Here is a 21,511-nt window from a genome sequence, read left to right as displayed (position 1 = left end):
CTCTTAAATGCAAGTTCCTTCAATTTTCTGACATCAAACACATACAAGTTTGTCTTCATCTGTACCTACTCTATCCTTTTCTCCCCTTTTACAATGAAAAGATGTCAGCCCACCTCCTTCCTGAAGTTAAACCCTGCAGCTGTGCACTGGGACTCCTTTCCCACTGGGACTCCTTTCCCACTACCTCCCTAAGGTAGTAAGTATAATCCCTTCTCTTTTCTAAACCTCCACTCCTCTTGCCCCCATTGACTCTTATGAATTTTGGAATCCTCAAGTTTCTCCTTTCTGAAACAAAGCAAACCAACAAAACAAAACCAACAGACTTCCTTTTCCTCATATCCATTCCCCTCAAGTTATGGCTCTACCTCTCTCTTCCTCTTGATAGCCAGATTTCTTGAAAGAGTGTGCAACCATCTCTCTCTCTCTCTCTCTCTCTCTCTCTCTCTCTCTTTCTCTCTCTCCTCTTCCTTCTTAGCTGTCAATCCATCTTAACTTCCACACTAGTTATTACATTGAAAATGTTTTCTGCTAGGCCTCCTCTGAGTTTCAATAGGTATTCTGTATTCCTTAATTTCTTTTCTTCACTGTAATAGTAAGCCACCAACTGTATGGTGAGGACTCACTCCTCTGTCCACACAAGTTTGAGCTTCTGTCCCATATATCCAGCTACTTAAAGAGTTTCTAACTGGAGGCCCTTTAGACACCTCAGATTCATCATCTTCCTGAAGAAGAATTTATCTGTATCCCAAATCTACCATGGCTCAGTAATTGGCTTTACAACCTCCCTATCTGGCCCCAAATCACTTAATTTAGAAGCCTAAGACACTCTCCCTCCTTCCTTTTTATCACCACCCCTTCCTCAATATTTAATTAATCTACCAATCTACATTTTGAATACTTCTTGGGAATGTTATATCTCTGTCTCTATCACTAAGCTTCCATCACCTTAGCTCAAATCCACCCGTGCCTGGATTACTGAACAGCCTCCTCATCAGTCTCCCTCCTTTTAATATTCCACCACTTTAACCTTTTTCTCTACTTCATGAAGTTTACTCAACTGTTCACTCTGACATTCATGTTTATCAAGTCATATTCTCTGGATACCATATATCCTGACCATTTTGTTTAAATTTAGATATCTCTAAAATTCCCCGTACCACCACTTTATAATTTATTGCTTAGGATATTTTCACCAATCTCTCTCATTACATAGTGGTTCAACATGATTTCATTCTTGAAGAATAAGCTCCTCTCTAACCTTTTAAGATATCACTGTGTACTGAGCATTGGACAAAATGTGAAAACAACCTGGGAGTTTTAGTTGGCATTAATCCTTTAAAAAAAAAAAAAAACTGGGATCTCTGGGTGGCGCAGCGGTTTGGCGCCTGCCTTTGGCCCAGGGCACGATCCTGGAGACCCGGGATCGAATCCAATGTCAGGCTCCCGGTGCATGGAGCCTGCTTCTCCCTCTGCCTGTGTCTCTGCCTCTCTCTCTCTCTCTCTGTGTGTGTGTGACTATCATAAATAAATTTTAAAAAAAATTTTTTTAATAAAAAATAAAATAAAAATAAAAAAAACTATCTTTGCATTAACATAAATGCAAAGTTCAGAGTAAAGGAGCTGTCAAAGTAGAATTTTCAAAAGTTGAAAACATGACTTTCTTAAAAATATAGAATGAGCAAGTATCAAACATTTTATAACTGAATAATTAGGGAACCAAAAGGAAGGTAAAGTTGATTTCTAAGAGATTATAGAAATGGGGATTATAGGAACACCTGGGGACCTCCATTAGTTAAGCATCTGACTCTTGGTTTCAGCCCAGATCATGATCTCCAGGTTGTGGAATCAAATCACGCATCAGCAGTGATGCGATACACACTCACTGGGAAGTCAGCTTGGGATTTTCTCTGCCCCTCGCCCCACAATACCCCCAGTAAATAAAACTTAAAAAAAAAAAGAGAGAGAGAAAGAAATAGGGATTATATAGTCCATCAGAAGAGAATACCAAAATATTTCACTAGGTTGAGGACAAAACTGGCTAATACATGCAGGGTAATAAGATCATAACTTTTGTGGTTGTTTTTTCTACTAGACAGAAATTATTTCTTTATCTACTGGGTAAAAAAGGTGTAAGTTAACATGTAAATTAATAGTAAATAGAAGTCAAACAAAGATATATCCTTCTAGGTAATTAAATAATCCTTGGATTGATTGGCCTGGTAGACAGTGCTCCAGGATGACACCTCTAAGTTTTGGTCAGTTGTCATTAAGCGAGTGCTATGGACTCTTAGGTTCACCTGAAATGAAATTATGTCTAAAACGAGCCTCAGAACCCTACTCTAGGGGAACAGTGTTGGGGCGGGTTTGGGGGGATGGCTAAGGACCATTTATTAGCCTGAAGAAGACTTAGTGTGAGGACCCAGATACTCACCTTTGCATTATTCTTAAATTGTAAGTTTGAGGAAATAGTTGAAGAGTGCAGAGATTTTATTTATACTACTTAAAAGCAGCAGCAGTTAAAAGGTCATTACAAGGCAGAAGGGGTGAGATGTGCCTTATGTTGCTCCAAGGAGAAGACAGGGTGACAGTAGAGTTGGTTTGGGATCAATTATAAAAGACAACTTCCTTACTGTGAAATAGCTTCATCCAGGTCAGTGTGTACTTTCAGAACAAGAACATTGCCTCTCTGTGTGTTCTCTGGCGAAAGCACAGCCATCATTGCCTTACCTCACTGGTGAGCAAGTGAGGGAGACAGAGGGGTCACACTTCAGATGAGTGTCTGTCATTCTGTAAAAATTAAGTCACTGCCTTTCAATTAGAAAGTAAAAAGCACTTTTTCCAAAACTTAACAATTCAATATCCTAGAGAGAGACACCCTAAGAAGTCAATTTTGGCTTCTTTGTGATCACAATAGTTGTTGCAGCAAAACCTTTTGATAACATTTTCTATTTAAAAAAAAAACCAATAATCCACTTAAGTTTTGCCTTTTTAACTAATATTACTGCTCAGAGAGGTGCATTTACAGTGTTGTTGTTGTTTTTTGGAGGTTTTTTCTTGGCTTGTATTATAAGTTACTAAATCTCTGCGTCTGAGATTTCACACTTTTTTTTTCCTTCCCACTAAAGCCATTGAAATATAATCACCCAGTCATTCACATCAGAGGTGTAAATGGCTTTTCTGAAGGTTTTTTAAAGCCAATCAAAGTTAGTCACTTTGTGACTTGACTTCTTCAGGTGTTGCAATCAGAAAGCTTAACACAGCATCCCAATTGCAAGGATGCTAAAACTATGTCTTGACCTTGAATCTGCAAGCAGAGGGGTAACATCTGCTAGAAGTGCTCATCCACCACCTCTTTGATTTTATCCATTTGCATAGGATTTACTGGGGAAAGAGAAAAGAGACAATCAAATTGAGCCTTCTATATACCCAAGAGAAAAAAACATGTTTATTTGACTTTCCAGCTCCCAGTGATTGTTGCTGTTACAGTTTACATTTTCAGCCCACGCTTTTTACCATTGATATTTGTAAAAACCTGACTTTAAAAAAATGTATCAACCATGTCACACAAAGGCTGATTTCTCAATTTGTTTCATGTCATCAAAAAGACATACTGATTTGAAGCTTCTCTCAGGTTTACTCTTAAAATGTAACCCTGAGGAAACAGGGTAAGACTGCAAAGATTTTATTTACACTGTTCAGGCTCACAGGCTGTGTAGTCAGGGAGATAGAGATTGAATTCCTCTTCTTACCTTGGTATCTCTGAGACTCAGTTTCCTTCTGTACAAGATGGGGATAATAAATCTACCTCCCTCATAGTGTTGTGAGAGTTTCATAAGATAACATTCATGAAGTCCTTAGCATATCATCGATGTGAGATAAGCACTTCATAAATGTTGGCTTTTATGTAATATTTTGACAATTATTATAATGACTTCACTAAAGCTTGTGGTGTTCTTGTCAGGATTAATGACATTGTGACTGACTCACTTCCTAATACAGTTGGAAAACAGATTTTAGCACTATATAACAATTCATTCTTAGTTAATGAAGTTGAATAAACATTTCTGAGAAAATAAAAAGGAATCTTGAATCCAGAATTAAAAAATTTATCCTATTTGCTAGGAAATTTTTAATATTTTAGGAATGAATATCATTAAGACTTTGGAAGAACTGCAAGGAAACTATTGTGTGTTGGTAACTATATACTTGAAAATTCAGGCAGGAAAACCTGCAGATAATAGTGCTCTGCCTTCCAAAGCAAAGTCATCTCTAAGAATTGGTTATCACTGGGGCACCTGGGTAGCTCAGTTTCTGAGCATCTGCCTTTGGCTCAGGTCATGATCCCATGGTCCTGGGATCAAGTCCTGCATCGGGCTCCCTGCAGGGAACCTGCTTCTCCCTCTGCCTATGTCTCTGCCTCTCTCTCTCTGTGTTTCATGAATAACTAAAAAATCTTAAAAAACGAATTGGTTATCACCTTGAGACCAAGATCATACAGCAACTAATCCCTACATATATGTCCAAAGCAGAACTCTGTAGAAACTATACTGGTTGTTGAAACCTGCCATCCAGGACCAGTGGCATAGTGGAGTCAGCTCTGGATTTGGAGTTGGGCAAAAGCAGACTCAAATCTAGGTTTTGCCTTTGCCATTTATTTGCTGTGTGACTGGGCAGTTTGCTTGGCTTTTCTGAATGCCCATTTCCACATCTATAAAATGGGTCTATTATGTAACCTACTGCCTTCAGTAGGGGAGGGCCAATTTTTAAAATGTGCTGCGTAAAATTGCTGAAGCAAAATACCATTAATAGTCCTGATACTATTACTACTACTGTTAGTATTCTACTATGGCAAAGGAAAATTAGCGGTCACTAGGAAGAGCATGGGTTCCCCTGTACTGTAAGACACCAGTGTGGCTTCACCTCCTCTAATATAAGACAAATGTCCTCTGAGTGGTGACAGTGCTCAACCTCCCTCTGGTTGAAAATTCTTATCCTAGCAAGATACTGTACCTTATTTTCATTAAGTGCTATTAGTGCTGTTGATGTTTCATAATTAACATTAATACAAGTTTCTGTTTTCTTTTATTTGGATGTGGGTGAATTATTAGATAACAAAGGTAAAACTGGTTAGCTTGTAAGCTAAGTTTACCAATTTTTTTCTCCATATACTAAATTATTTACCACCTCATCGTACCTTTACTTGACATTCTTCAGGAGTTTGCCATTATTGATAGGATCAACCCCAAACTCCCTCTTCTGACCACGAGGCCCTTGGTCTCTGATGCCTCCACATCATACTTTCTTCCCACCCTGCTCAACTTTGTATAGTTTTGTGAATCCCCTTCCCTCTTACTGGATTATCCTTGTTTTCCTTTCTGCCAGATCTGTTTCCACTAATTCTTCTAATTAATGGAACAGTGGCTGGCATATAAATGGACATTCAATAAATGTTTAAACAAATTGACTTGAAATCAGGTGACTCCCACATTGACTGAAACAGCCAGATATTTTCATTTCCACATGGCCTTGTGAAGTTTGGAATTCCTCCTAAAGTATGAATATATTCCATGTCATTGAGGGACTGTAGCTCTTAAAAATTACTTTGGCATTTTGCACATTTAACTCTCCTAAATGTGCTGATGAGAACCTGCTTCATAGACCCCAGTGGAGTTGATAAACCACAACACATATTTTAATAAACAGATTAAAAATACAACACTTAAAGTGTTGTATTCGTTACTGCCAACTGCAAAAGTTTGCACAAGAAAGAAGCATTTATTCTATTATTTAACAATAAAGCGAGCTCGTGTGTGAATCTTTGTATGTGGTATATGTCTAAGAAAATCAGAGTGGCAATGTTCATATGAGGTAACCAGTCCCTCTTGCGATACATTCAAAAGAATATTTAGTTACTGTAATGACAAAAAGATTTCATATAAATACCAAAAGGACTTTTTCCCAAATGTAGTGAAGTGGTCCCACTCCTAGATCCTGGGCACAGTATCGTCTCTATCTCTTTCTCTCTCACTCACATGCAATACACACACACACACACACACACACACACACACATACACACACAGATTCTTTGGGATTTTAAAGTTCCAAGTAGAATTCATTAATAAAAATATGAAACACTTCTCTTGTAGAAATCATAATGAAGTGTTGAGAGATAAAGGAAGAAGTAAGAGGGGCGAATAATCATCTGCTGCTCTAAAACTGAAACCTGTCATGTTAACTCCCAACTCAAACACCTAGTTTTAAAGATTTCCCTTCAAAAAACCTAAAAGCTTGTATCCTGCCTCATTGACAACAGCCTCAAACTGTTTCCTGTCATTGCAGAAAACAAATCTTTTGCTCCTTTCTGCCTAGGGGAGGCAGAGGGACTGAGGTGCTCCTATGTGGCTGAATTAGATGAAAGACTTGCCTTCCACCATGGAGACATGGAGTCTAATCAAGTAAAATGAGTTTTGAGATCCCAGCTCATTTCCTAGGGGAGATCGGTTCACATTACAAAATCACGACATCTCATTCATCACAACTGACGTGGTCTTTGCTCAGGAGAGGACCCCAACTGGGACTGAGCCACCTGTCTTCTCTTGAAAGGGGGCACTTTATCCAAGTTAGAGTTGAAAGTCTTGGAGTGAGAAGGCTTGCCAGCTTCACCCGAGTGATACATATGCAACACGGAAGGCAACTTATGTTTTAAAAAGGGCAGACGAGTTTAAGGAAGATTGGTGGTTGTACTTTCAATGATACTAAACACAATAATTGTGATAGAGAGGCTAAGGCTTTCTAAAGACCCAAGACTGGGGCTCCCCTGTCTTTATCTCCTCGATTTTATTAAACAGAAGTGAGAAGGATCAACATTTCCATGAATCAGAGTTTAGAATGGCAAAGAAAGTGTCCTGCTTTCTAGGCTGATAAAATGATCATCGTCTCTTTTATTTCTTTCAGGGCATCATTATAACACCCCTGCTACTGCTGCTTTTTGTGAGTATTTTGATGTTGTCTTTACTATCTTTTATTAAAAGCCATCTACAACCCTTTGAGAAAGGGCATTAGAATAAAAATTGAAATTTGAATCTTTTTGCTACCATTTGTATCATAGTTTGAACTGTTCTTCCAGTTGAACTGTACAGAATAATAACATGTCGACACAAAGGATCTCTATGGTCTCATGATCCAAGGATGGCATCAGAGCCCAGTTATTAGGCCTCTGACTCCTGGTTAAGTCATTAATTATTACAAATTAATGACCTGAGATATAGGTCACAGATATATGCTTGCTCTTTTCTCATTAGTAAAACTAAAGTGATTGCTAGTGACCCAGTGTTTGACAGCAAGTGCCTTGGACCAGGGGACCCGGGAAAGCTTAAGTTCCAAGGCTGGTAGTAACTGGCTTCCTCATTCTGGGGAATGCTGCCTCAATTTTTCCATCTATAGAATGGGAAACAATAACACCTATCCAGTTGTCTGCCAGGGATAATAAAATGTGCTTCAGAAATAGAAAATACCAGCTACTGGTTAACTAAACAAAAATTGTTCTGAAAATAAGAACTGCTAATTAACTGTCTTATTTCTTTTGGTGCTGAGCATATGAGGAATTAGATGAAAGATTATAATAGAAATTAATGTTATCTCATGCTGAGAAAAGCGTATGTAATCATGAATGATACCTAAAATATTTTATGAACTGTGCATTTTTCATACACAACATTTCCCAAATATAAATCATTCCACTCATCACTGAAATGGAGTTGGGGATCATTTCTCGGAGTGAAATGTAGCTGTTTGACTAGCACTATTTGTCAGTGAATTAAAACTATAGGGAAAATTTATTTAATTATAGTGTAATTACCCAAGTTGGAATTCAATTAGAGTAATAGTGTGAGGGACTTCATTTCTTACAAGCTGTGCAGGAAGTGGAGAGGGAGAGATGCCCTCCTAAACAGTTGGATTCTGCATCTTTCATGAAAGACATTACCTTCAAGTAATAAACCTCCGCTTCTCCATCCCATCTTGAAATGCTGGCTCCATGCTGACAAGGTTAAGAAGAGTCAAATCATCAGATCACTTCGCTCAGCATAACAAACCTAATTAATGTGGATGCTACCAATTCAGAATTCGCAGTGAGTTGCATTAATACAGTGAATATTGATTTGCATTCATTGGGAAGAAAAGTCTTCGTATGCGCCTAACTGCTCACTCGATGTGAGGAACTGGGATCACCCCCTCCGCGTTCTCTCCGAGACCCTGGATCATGATTTCTGAGGGATAGCCACTCACAACAGGCACAGGATGTAGGCCCTTCTGAGGTCCCCACTTGCAGTGGGTCAGAAGACGGGTGGAAAACACAACAAATGGCTCTGTAGTGCAGGTTTTCTCTGCTGCAGAAGAGTGACGTCTTGTACTCATGTGACTCTTCAGACAAGCTAGGGAGAAGCCACAGCCACAGCTATGGGGCTGAAACCTAGGATAGCACTTTTGAGTATCTCAGAGACTGGAATCTCTCAGACCCTGTTTCAGCTCATGACTGCAGAACCACACGAGTTCTTTTCTCCTTCTCCTGCCCATTTCCAGCCATAACAAGAAATGTTCTCAGCTCATTAACATTATGACATCACACCGTTGCAAGCTTTCCCCTATTCTTAGACCCGTAGGCTGGTAGCTTTAGTTGGTTCAACATTTTAAAATAATCAGAAAGGATGAATACCTACCATTTACATTGACGTGGATGGAACTGGAGGGTATTATGCTGAGTGAAATAAGTCAATTGGAGAAAGATAATTATCATATGGTTTCATTCATTTGTGGAATATTAGAAATAGTGAAAGGGGACTCTAAGGGAAAGGAAGGAAACTGAGTGGGGAACCATTAGAGAGCAAAATAAACCATTAGAGACTCCTCTAACTCCGGGAAACAAAGGGGTTGCAGAAGGGGAGGTGGGTGGGGGGATGGGGTAACTGGGTGATGGGCATTAAGGAGGGCACGTGATATGATGAGCACTGGGGTGTTATACTATATGTTGGCAAATTGAATATAAATAAAATTTAAATAAATAAATAAACAAACAAACAAACAAACAAATAAATAAATAAAGGAGCTACAAGAGTGAAAGAGACCCCAAGACCCTCAACTTCAAAATTTAATGCTTCTCCTCTGAGCTAAGCTGTCTCAAGAGGTTCAATGACGTCATCACACGACATTAACAGACAAGTTTGTGTTACATAACCTTAAATCACATGCACAGTATAGAACACTTTTTGTCTATTAGGGTTGTCATGCATTCTACAAATAAAGGTCGTTGCTTAAACACTTGAATTACTGGGCTTCATTTACTGAGTAGGACAAATATCTGAGCGACTTAAATTGGAACACATTCTGTAAAAGATGTAATGTTTTCTTATCAGCACCCCCGTTATGGGTTGATTTGTGTCCTCCAAAAAAAAATTATGTTGAAATTCTAACCCCTACTACATCGGAATGTGACCTTATTTAAAAATAGGATCATTGCTGTTATAATTATTTAAGATGAAGTTCTACTAGTGCAGGTTGGGTGCTTAATCCAATCCTAGTGTCCTAACAAGAAGAGGAGTCAGTCACAGAGGGAGAAATGGCAAGTCATGATGAGACAGGTAGTAGAGTGATAGCAGGTATCACAGCTGGAAGAGAGAAGGAGGGATTCTCCCCTATAGACTTCAGAGGCAGCACAGCCTTACTTGATTTCAGACTTATAGCTTCCGGAACTGAGAAACAATCGATTTGTTTTTTAAGCCACCCAGTTTGTGGTATTTTGTTAAAGAAGATGAGGAAACATACAACCCTGGAAAATTGAATTGTTTCTTTAAAATCATATCTTGAAAATGGAAATTTCTAAATGTCCAGATGCAGTAGCTAGTAAAGGCCTTGTTTACTGATGGAATTTTCAGGTCTCTGTATTTTTGACCTCTCCTCAGAATGTCCCCCTTCACCATCTTGCTCCAACTGAAACCTGTCCCCTGAGTCAAGTTTCTGCCGCAGGTGTCTTTCATATCACTGAGCCTTGAAGTGGGGCAAGCTGTCTTCCTTGCACCTCATTACCAATTCCAGATCATTTCCTGTGCCTTCTCCATAAAATATTCTCATTCCTTTAAAAGTTATGCCAATATGTGTATATCATATCACCTGCTACCCCTTCTTGCTGGAATTATCAGTAGAACTCTAGGTCACTCTCTGAGTCCAAAAAATGTTAGCACCTCCCCATTGTCTTCTTTTTTAATCGTATACTTAGATTAATTCTTTATATTTTTCAGTATTCACATAATTTATCTTCCTAATACCCTGGCCTTTAAAGAGCCAAAGAGTCAAGAGCCTTCTTGTCTCTTCTCCACTAAGAATGCCTTCCACTTCATCTCAGCCAGTCACCCTTATAGACAGACACTTGACTTTATTACTACTGATAACAGCATCCTTTCATACTCCTTTTCATATGTCTTCTGTTACCAACAGCTCCTATCTTTGTGACCTATTCTTCAAACTTGCTAGAATGGCCAGTTTATTTTCCTTACCACCTTAACAAAGCCTCTAACCTACTCTACCCTCACGTCCCATCTTACCTAGTCAAGATCTCGTGGTCCGTCATTATAATTATTGTATCGCATACACCATCAGCAACTTTATTCATTTCTTACTGCTTCATATTTGCATAGCAAAGTGCCAGCCCTGCTTAAAGCCAACTCTGTACCTTCCTGCCTGTGTACCTGAACATGGCTGGAACACACACGACCATGCTGACTGGTCTCATTTGAAATTCATGACAATTAACTGTGCACCTAGTGATCCTACTACCATCCCCTAATTAATCCTCATTCTACTCTCTAGAGAACCATTTCATACTTTCTTCTTGCTTCTCAAATTTCTGATTCCTCTTCTCCTTTTTCATCTCATCTGATACAGAAAGGAAATTAGCCAATGAGGAAATTAGAAGCAATCAGAAATTTTATAAGATCTCACTTACCTGCATCTATATTCTTTGCCTTTTCTCCTGTTTCTTTGCCCTCATGTAAGGCCAGTCCCTCCTGTTGCATTATCTCTTATTGCCAACTTAACAATATGATTCACACAGATTTCCCTCTTTCTCCTATATTATCAAATTTTCTGTCTCTGCTGAATCATTTCTATTAACATCGATGTATTCTGTAATATTACATATCTTAAAAATTAAATCTCACCTTATCCCACCTCCATCTCTGTCCTCTGTTTTATGGCAAAATTACTCAAAAAAGTTATTTAGACTTATTCATCATTCATTCAGTAGTAAGTATTGAGTTCTTCCTATATGCCAGGCACTTTGCTGGGTGCCAAGGATATAGCAATGAGCAAAAAGGTACATCTTTGCTGTTGTGGAAGTTATACTAGTAGTAAGAAACAACCAACAAATAAGTAAAAACATAATGTATAAGATGAGTGATACATACTAAAGAGAAAAATAAAATGAAGGAGGGGAATAAGAAGTGCCAGAATGGGTTAGAGGAGTTAAAATGGCTCTTTTAAATAGGGCAGTCGGGTGGAACTCACTGAGAAAATGATGTTTGAACAAAGATCTAGAGGAGATAAGAGAGACTTCTGATGCCTTCTGATGGTAGAGTATTCCAAGTGGAAGGAATAGCAAGTGGAAAAGTCCTGAGAGTGTGTATGGTGTCCACAAGGAATAGTGAGCAGGCCAGTGTGGCTAGAATGCAGTGAGCAAGGAAGAGAGTAAATAGAGTTGAAGTCACAGTCATAGCAGGGGCCAAATGATATAAGATCTTGAAGTCCTCTTTTAAGGAATTTGAACTTGAATTTGAGAGAGACAGGAAATCATTAAAAGAGTTTTGATAAGAGAATGGCATGTTCTGGCATACCTTTCCAAAGGATGATTCTGGATGCTGGGTTGAAAATAGCTTTTTGGAGATAATGATGGAGCCAGGAAGACCAATTAGAAAGCTAGTGCAATATCATAGCAAGAGATGGTTTAGCTTGGACCAGGTGGTTGAGTAAATCTGGTGGGAAGTAGAACTTGAAAGAACTGAAAGATTGAATAAAGGTTATGAGGGAACAGAAAAGACAAGGATGACTAAGTCTGTGTAACTGGAAGGATGGAGTTACCATTTACTAAGATAGAGAAGACCATAGGGTTGAGCAGGCTAAAGGAACTCATAAAAAGCTCAGTATTGCACATACTTGGATGAAGATGCCTTTGAGACATCCAAGTAGAAAAGTAAGCAGTTGACTATAGGAGGGGAAGAGGTCTGGATAAGAGATACACATTTGGGAGAGGTCAGCTTAGAAATGGATTAGAAATTAGAATGAGACTAGCAAGAGACAATAGAAAAGAAAAGATATTAGTGGACTGTGTTCTGGGGCATCCTAATATTAAGAACTCCACAAAGACTACCAAGGATATCCAGTTTGCTTAGGAAGAACACCAAGAGATTTTGGTGTCCTAGAAGCTAGCAGAGGATGTGTTTCAAAAGAGGAAATGGTTAACTACTTCAAATGGTGGTAATAGTTCAGATAAAATGAAGTCTGAGAATCAACCACTGATTTCAACAAATGGAAATCACTGGGGACCTAACAATAAGCTATTTCAGCAGAGTTGTGGAGGTAAATACCTGATTAAAGTTCCAGAATGAATGAAAAAGAGTTAAAGACAGTGATAATCATTAATTCTTTGGAGGCATTCTGGTATAAAAGATGCAGAAATGGGACAACAACAAAGTTAACATAGGATCTATTTTTAAGTGGGGAAAACTATTAGGGTATTTGTATTGATGGATTAATTGTTAGAGAAGAAACAATTCATACAGAAAAAAAGAAGGGAGGAGTTTTAGACCCATATCCTTGAATGGGAGAAAGAGGGTGAGCTTTAGATCACAAAGGGAGAGCATGGTCTCCTAAGCACAGATAGTTCATAGTAATAGGAGGAAAGCATGGTATCAGGGCAAAGATGCAAGTAAACTGGTTCATGTAACTATAGGAGCTTGTGTAAGTTCTCTTAATATTGTTTATATTTTCCCAGTGAAATGACAAGTGAAGTTAAGGGTGGAGGACCAAAAAAGGCAAGGAGGTATTGGAGATTTGATGAGGCAAAGATATGAAATAGTTCTGTGGGAGAGTGAATGGATTGGGCAAAGAGTGAGATGCTCTAGCAGCACCAAGAACCATCCTGAGTCTTTGCACTTGGCACTAGCTCAACCTGGATTTCCCTCTCAGATATCCACATGGCTCTCTCCTTCACTTTCATCTCTGGTCTCCAATAAAATGTCATTTTAGGAGAGAATCCTTTCCCAACTATTTTGTGTGGAACAACATACCCTCTATCCACCAATCTCTCCCCACCTATCATGCTCAGTTGTTCCTTTTAGCATTTACTATCACATGGCATCTTAACCATTTGGTAGTCTGTTTATTATCTGCCTTCCCAACTAGAACATAAGCCTCACAAAAAGCAGATACTTTGTCTGCTTTGATCACTGCTGTAACCCCAAAGGCCCAAAATAGTGCCTATCCATGGAAGCCACTCAAAAACATTTTTTGAATGGATGATTTGTAAAGGAAAATGTTTCTGTACTCAGAGCACTTCTGACACCAAATGTATGATGTTTCCACACCAAGCAATTCTCCACTTTTCTGCAGATGCCAAATGGGTGTCCTACAGTTTTAACACTGCACAGAGTTAGCATAGAAGGGAAAGGGCTCAATCCCACAAGACAGCCTCCCACTTCAAGCACCAACTGTAAGTAGTGGATTTCCAGGGTACCCACACTTCTCTCTGACTTGGCTTCAACTCAGGGGATCCCATGACCCCCTCCCCAGTTTGATAATTTGCTATTATGGCTCACAGAACCCAGGGAAACATTTACTTGCTATTACCAGATTATTATAAATGATACCATAAAGAATACAAATGAAAAGCCAGATGCAGAGGTACATAGGGCAAAGTCTAGAAAGGTCCCAAGTGCAGGATCTTATGTCCCCAAGCAGCTTGGGGTGTACTAACCCCCTGCATGTGGATGCATTCACCAATCCAGGAAGGCTCTGAACCCTCTGCGCCAGGAACTGGGGGCAAAATGCAAATATTGTAGTAAAAGATTTTCCTATCACCCCTATGACTCAGGAAGTTACAGGTTTTGGAAGCTCTGTGCCAGGATGTATATATTTCTTACTGTATGACATCTCAGATGGATGGATGAGTGAATACATCTATCCGAAGAGTTGTGTTAGGACTACTTTTTGTTACATGCTCTAACTTCAGGCACACATTCCTATATTATGAAGCCACTTTGACGGGACTGGCTTCATTTTCCCTCACAGTCTGTGTGTATAAAGGTAGCATGGTATGGTGAGAAGGCATAACATTTTGGTTCAATTTGCAGCCAAAATGTTGTGTAACAGTCGATTTTCCTTAATCCTTCTCAGTTTCAGTTTTTTCCTCTGTAAAATGAGGATTATGATAAGATGAAATGAGTTAATTTATGTGAAAGCATGCTGTAAGCTATAAAGAATCACACAAGTGCTGATTATTTACATTTGACACTTTAAAAAGGAAAACAGAAAATAATTCCAGGAAGAATGTCATGATTCTGCAGAAATGCTTATCTGGGATGCAGCAATAGTCCAGCGAGCCGAGACCTAAATAATGAACTGAGTCTTAAAATTTAAACCTGTAAGATTCCATAATCATTTATAGTCTATAATCTTATAATCTTACATGTAAATAAATCCAGGGTTCACCATGGCTGACAGTAAGAGCAGTAAAGCTTTTCTTGAAATACCACCATTTGCTCCTAAGATTCGAAGTGATTTTAGATATACTACCTCAGTTTTCTTGATAATATACTGCTGATATTGGCAGGGGCAGAAATTATTGTCTTTATGTAATCAGTGGATATGCACCAGTCCATGGAGTTCTATCATAAGGATAAATTAACCCTTGTCCAGCTTTAAAAACTGCACTTATATGTTCATTACTTAGAATCCCATATTAGTTTTCCTTACAAAACAATGTTACAAGTGGTTAGCATCCACTAGATTTGAAGTTCTACTAGGCCAGGAACCAGGCATGCCTTATTCATTAACTCATCTTCAATGCCAAATATTCAATAAATATTTGTTAGAAGGAGGGGAATAGGAAGGTGAGTGAATAGTGAATGATTAGAGTGGTTCAGAAGATAAATGGATGGTTAGGGCAGCCCGGGTGGCTCAGCTTCATTCAGCCCAGGGTGTGATCCTGGAGACCGGGGATGGAGTCCTGCATTGGGCTCCCTGCATGGAGCCTGCTTCTCCCTCTGCCTGTGTCTCTGCCTCTCTCTCTCTCTCTCTCTCTTTCATAAATAAATAAATAAATAAATAAATAAATAAATAAATAAATAAATAGTTAGAAGGTTGGGGTCTCATCCTGATGCATAAAATCTTACCTTGTGTTTGCTATGAAAAAGAATTTATAGTTTTTTTTTCAATAATATTAAGCAAAACATCCATTCTTTTATTCAGTGTTTGCCTACTGTGCACTGTGAATATTACAAAGATCAATCTCACATTGATCCTTCTCTCAAAGAATTTATTTAATAGAGAAAATAGAATATATACATAGATAATTAAAATCTAAGCCAGAAATTATAAGTATCACAAGTATCAAAATATTTCAAAGGAGATTACTAAAATAGAAAATATTTCATTTAATAGAGAGGGAGCGAGGTTATAAAGAATTTTGTACTGAAAGGAAACTTTTTTTCTTTTCTTTTTTTAAAGATTTTATTTGAGAGAGAGAGAGAGAGAGAACACAAGCAGGGAGGAGAGGCAGAGGGTAAGGGTCTGTTTCTCCCTTGCCCTCTGCCTGGGATGATGCAGGGCTCTATCACAGGACCATGGGATTATGACCTGAGCTGAAGGCAGGTCCAACTGAGCCACCCACATGTCCCTGAAAGGAAACTTAATTTGAGGAAAAAGAGAAGGTTAGATGGAAACTTCTGATGTTTCTCAAAGGATCTCCTGCTTACTTCAGATTTTTTCACATGCATGGCTCTGATTCTGTTATGTCTAACAATCACTTAAAAATTTGCCATGTCTTTCCTTTCTTTGATGTGGTTGTTTACCAGCTATTATTCTAGGCTTTGTTCAGCAGGAAGTAATAGAGAATACTGAAGAGAGACTTTAAAGCTGGAACAGTATAGTGTGGTAGTTAAGATGAAGAGGAGAGTGCTGAGGTCAGCACTTAGGCCCTGAGGTCAGCCAGTTCAGGTTTGAAGTCCACGTGAACCATAGTGGGAGAGTCCAGCAGGCAGTATGGAGCTCTTGCTTCTGTGAAATCCTGTTCCCCTGAAGCCTCCTCAGCTGCTGCCCAACATCATCTTCCCAACTACATCTTGCTTACTCTGGGGAATGAAAGTAAACAATGTAAACTTCTTTCTTACTTCCTCTGAAAATTAAGACCAAGGGTGGGGATAACTGGGCTCATGCCACAGAACAAAGCCAATTCAAAGCAGCTGTGATCTATAGAAACTGTATATTAGAGACCACGTTCATGGTCTCAAATTCCAGGAGTCTGTAGACTACCAATGTATTTAAATAAGTATGTTTAGCAGGAGAAGACTAGTGATACTTTGAGCTTGTGCCATTAAAATGCAACAGATCAAGGCCTTGCTTCTACCCTAGCCATAAAGTCATTGAACATTGAGACCTCTGGAAACATGCAGAGTCCAAACTTTGACCACTGCTGAAAGTCATGTCTTCAGAGTCATAGATCAGACCACCTTCATATGTGGGGATGATCACATCAATACCCTTAGGATATCTGATGAACATTTACCTACATGCTTAACCATTAGGTAGCATGTAAGCACCCCTTAAGTAAGTATCCTATCAATTGATTTTATATGACTTGACTTCTTAGGAATCTGGCCTCTCTGTATCTCTCTTTTTTTAAAGATTTTATTTGTTTATTTATTTCAGAGACAGAGAGCATGAGTGGGGGTTAGGGTCAGGGAACCTAACGTGGGGCTTCATCCCAGGACCCTGAGATCATGACGTGAGCTAAAGGCAGACGCTTAAACAACTGAGCCACCCAGGTGCCCGTCCAGTCTATCTTCAAGCAGATATTTATAAGGCATTATGATAATTGCACACATATATATATACACACATGCACACGCACAAACATGGATGTATACTCACATGCATGCACACTAGGCTCTGTTTCTGAGCTAACTATATATGTTCCATTGATGTGACTGTCTCTTCTGTTACTTTCCATTTCAATGGTTCTTAAATTCAAAAGGCTCGAATTTCACACCATATAAGAAACTGTATTTTTCAGGGAGGAGAGGGGGAAATAAGGGGAGAGATAGAATAATTTTTATCAAGTATCTATAATTTGTACTTCATACAAAATCCCATTATTCCCTTTAGACATATTGTCCTCACTTTATATGAGAAAACTTCGATTCAAAGAAGGTTTGTAATTCATTGGAGGCTGTGCAACTAGTAAAGAACACAAGGCACTTTCAGCCAGGTTCTGCGTCCCCTTGAATGTTCTTTTGTAAGTTATGCTTTCAAAGCATGCCTCTTAGGAGACACAGTTTCTTTTAAGACAGACTACCAGCACTCAATTATTATTTCTTGAACATGGATATTTTAGGTAACGTAGGAAAGACAAAAGAGAAGGAGGCATAATTATTGCCTTGAAGAAACTTACGGCTTCTTTGGGTAAACGAGAACCAAGAACTCAGGAGAAACTTAGAGGAAAAAATTAACTGCTAACCTCCACGGTTCCGACTACATGGTTCAAAAGTTCATGTAGAAGAGAGAGCCAGGGTAGGGGAGACCGATCAGTGGCAGCTTTCGAGGCTACAATCATCATTAGTTTCCCTAGTAATTGGCCATCTGTGATAGAAAATTATTGCACTTTTAATCCCATCAATATAAACAGAAACAATGCATATAGCCATTAGTGTCATGTACAATACTCCGATTATTTTTTATAGTATGTTCCTAACGATGGTTGCATAATTGATGGTCACACATGTGGGTGATGCACAAATTGATCAAACATAAAGCACTTTAAGAGAAACTATCCATTTGATTGCCCCAGTTGCTTCACACTGAACCAGTATTTCCACCTTGTGCCCAAGAGTGTTCCTAAAGCGAGTGAAGACATATCTCCTCCTCTTAAACCTGAGAGTAGCTTCTCTTTGGGCTGCATGTGTAAATCTCTTAGAAATGGTTCTTACACAGAATTTTGTAAAGCAAAATAATCTGTGGAGTCTTTTGTAAATGGTTGCACCAGGACTCCTCCTAGATCTACGGAACCATGATGGACTAGGGGGAGCACCTCATAAGCAATTTTCAAATACTCCAGAAATGACATTGATAAACCCCTTCTCCCTTATCAGGATCGCCGACCCAGAGGGGCCAATGGCACTGCTTGTCTGGGCCTTCTCAAACTTAACTGAAGGGAGGCAGTAGCATTGGATGAATTCAGCACTGCCCTAGTAAGGCTTTTCCCTTGGCCTTTGGTTTCCACCCCAACACCAGCTGCTGCTGCTGGTGCTCCCTGGGCAGATAGGGTCTGGCCAAGGTGAAAAGGACACCACTTCCTTCATGCCACTCTTGTCTTTTGGTCCCAAGCTTAGAGCACTCTTCTGGGGGAACTTAAATGTCTGCTCTTCTTAAGGGATTTTCTGGCAATAGTAGGCTCTTTGGTTTCTGAACCAAACAGATCGACAAGACCAAATTCTGTGGTCAGGGAATTAGGAGCAAAGTTTGTTCCTAGATGCCTCTGAGTATCTCTCTCTCCAGCCCTCCAAGCCTTAGATCCCCCCCATAGCTTTTTCTCTCTGGGTTATGATAAGCCAATTTACAGTTTATCTGGGCACATTTCACCAAACATCCTGTGTGGTTTGAGTAACCAGAATTTACAATTGCACAGAATTTCCATCAGTTATTGGAAGATAATCTTATGTTTTAAATTAGCATATAACAAAAAGAAATGTTTTACATAATTTTTTTATCTTTGAAGATTAGCAAAAGCCTATTTTATTCTTTACTTCTCAAAGAAAGAAAAATGCCATCTAGATATAAAAAGGCTCATTTCCTCTGCTAAGTATTTATCTTGCATACAGTAACCCAATTTTAGTTTTATACATGCAGCTGAATCGATAAGGCTGTTTAACAATCCTATTTTAATTTTGATAAAAATCGTAGTCATTTTTACATTGAGCCTGTCAGCTAGCGTACATTTAAGTCATTGATTTTGTGTAAGTAATCAATGTAGTTTGCATGTTTCCCTGTGAGAGAAGGGGCAGCAGGAATGAAAGAAAAGCTGAACTGTAGTTTCTGGGGAAAGATGGAAATCTAGAAGGATTTGGGAGATTGGGGCCTGGGGACACTCTCCCTTATTCTGTCTGCATGCTTGTCTGTGACAGAAAGGAGACAGGTACTTATGAGTATGTCTGTGTAGGGGTACAAGAAAATTAGAGCCAATAGTTAAGTGAGCCCCCTTCTTTTTCCCTCTCCCCAGGGCTGGGCTCTGCAGACCATGACGAGAAGGTAGAAATTGGGCAGGAAGTGAACAAATCCTACTCTGTATCTGAAGCGGCTTCTTCCTGATTTTCTCACAGATGAGATTTACCATTCATCATTCTACAGTGTAAACTGTAAATATCTATTCTTATATTTTCCCTGAATATGGCACTAATGAAAGCAAAGACCAATCACCAAGGGTGAATTATTTAGTACAATAATGTTTTAATAGCTGAGAGGAAACACGAATAGTAGAGACGCCTGTGGCTAATGGATTTCCCTGGTAGGAGATAAAAGGCTGATTACACAGCAGAGCAAGTGAAGACCTGGTGCATTAATGACAATTTACAGGTCAGCTCACTTAGAGAAGTGATTTAAAACGCACCATCTGTTTTCTAACTGTAGGTTGATAACTATGATTTTACAGACAGTCAGTGTCTCCATCAAGAATTGTTACTTATTTGTCTGAGTCTTGGTTGGCCCCATAATATTTTACCCACTGGGCCCCCAGATTCTTTCCAAATCAAACAGTTTGTAAATTGAATGGATTGATAACAGTCAATCCTGCTTCTATTCAGCCTTTCTCTGCCAGGTTAGAGAATTAAGTCCTAATGCCCTAAGACATCCATTGTGTGTGTTGGATTAACTCTTTCTGATCCATTTACTGCAGTACTAGCTAGGTACCATCCTTGACAGGGTTGAGAAAATAGTGACTCAAGTAATTGCTCCTTTTCTGTGACTCAAATCTGGAACCCCAGTTGAGAAAGGCTGCATCATCAACTACTACTTATCAAGTTTCTCCCCACCCCTCCTCTTTCTTTCTCCTCCCTCTTCTTGCTTCTGCCTGCCTTCCAATTCTCCATCTCCATGCAGACGCACACACACACACACACACACACACACCCTCTCTTTATTTCACATGGGCAAGAAAGGGGGAGCCCAGCTTTGGCTTCCACTCCTGCCGCCCTTCCCATTTCACTGCTCTGTACCTTTAGTAATTAATATGCAGCAGAGTGTAAGAATTAAGTATGACTGCTGGGGATCGACTTCCGGGTTTAGATCCTGGCTCTGTCACTCTCTAGCTGGTGACTTTGTCCAACTGTTCTGTGCCACTATTGCCATATATGAAAATACAGGTACTAGTAAGACCTACCTGAAAGGTTAAATTATTGACACACAGTAAGCATTTAGAGCAGTGTCTGGCACATAGAGATTGTACAATAAAAGTTGTCATTATTGCAATTATAGGAGATGGTTGGGAGGCCAGACAACTGATCCTGTTCTGGGGTCTGTAAACTAAGTAGGGCTTTGTAACATAACTTGTAGTTGGAAGGAGGAAGTAAAACATTGTCAGGCCTGTTTTTCTACCTACGTATTGTTGACATTCATTATTTGAACTCACAACTGTTGTTGAATACCTACAATGTACGAATGAGTGATTCTCAAAGGGTGAATGAACCCTAGCTCAGCAGCGTGGGCATCAATGGAGCCATATTAGAAATGCAAATTCTCAACATCCTCCCCATTCTTCTCTGAAGGTGGGGCCAAGCAATCTATGATTTAAGCAGCCCTCCAGATGTTTCTGATAGTGCTAAAGCTTGAGAACCACTGCCCTAGCTATAGAATGTAGTCAGTCTGCTGGGCACTGGGAATATAAAAATGAATGACCCTGTCCCTGGACCTTCTGGAACACAGTCTACTGACAGACAAATTTGCACACAAGAGCAACCAAGGATTCTGAGAGTAATGGTAGAAATGCAGAGCCACAAAAGAGGCCACATCTGTGCTACAGGAGGAAGGTTTGGAAAGAATTTCTAATGTGATAATTGAACTAACTCTTAGACAAAGACTACAACTTTTAAATATGGGAAGGCGTTCTGTAGAAAGGAGTACATGCACATGGTGATGGGTGGGCATGCACACACACCTCAACTTTTTTTTTCAATCCTTAAAAAAAAAAAGTTGTTGT

General features: G+C 39.3%; 1 protein-coding gene and 1 long non-coding RNA gene across 18 annotated transcripts in view; one reads left to right on the top strand and one right to left on the bottom strand.

Moving 5' to 3' along the window:
* SLC10A7 (solute carrier family 10 member 7) overlaps window positions 1-21,511 on the top strand; it is a 248,533-nt gene that overhangs the window by 173,413 nt on the left and 53,609 nt on the right. For 12 of the 17 annotated variants that reach the window (XR_012006083.1, XR_012006079.1, XR_012006081.1 and 9 more), the window contains one exon: window positions 6,958-6,993. Coding sequence is in view for 9 of the 17 variants with exons in the window: in XM_072773508.1 (XP_072629609.1) it covers window positions 6,958-6,993 (36 nt within the window). In the remaining 8 variants the exon portion in view is untranslated. Of the gene's footprint in view, window positions 1-6,957; window positions 6,994-19,540; window positions 19,677-21,511 lie in introns of those variants that run through there. The other 5 variants (XR_012006078.1, XR_012006080.1, XR_012006082.1 and 2 more) reach the window with 4 other exon arrangements.
* The window catches only part of LOC140603042 (uncharacterized), a 78,235-nt gene continuing 72,349 nt past the window's right edge, over window positions 15,626-21,511 (bottom strand). The window contains exon 8 of the long non-coding RNA XR_012006089.1: window positions 15,626-16,397. This is a non-coding gene — a long non-coding RNA (uncharacterized lncRNA). The remainder of the gene's footprint in view (window positions 16,398-21,511) is intronic.

Source organism: Canis lupus, chromosome 13, assembly GCF_048164855.1.
Source record: "Canis lupus baileyi chromosome 13, mCanLup2.hap1, whole genome shotgun sequence".
NCBI classification, from domain to species: domain Eukaryota; kingdom Metazoa; phylum Chordata; class Mammalia; order Carnivora; family Canidae; genus Canis; species Canis lupus.
The sequence above is the reverse complement of the archived record's forward strand: the minus strand, read 5'-3'. Positions and strand labels throughout refer to the sequence as shown.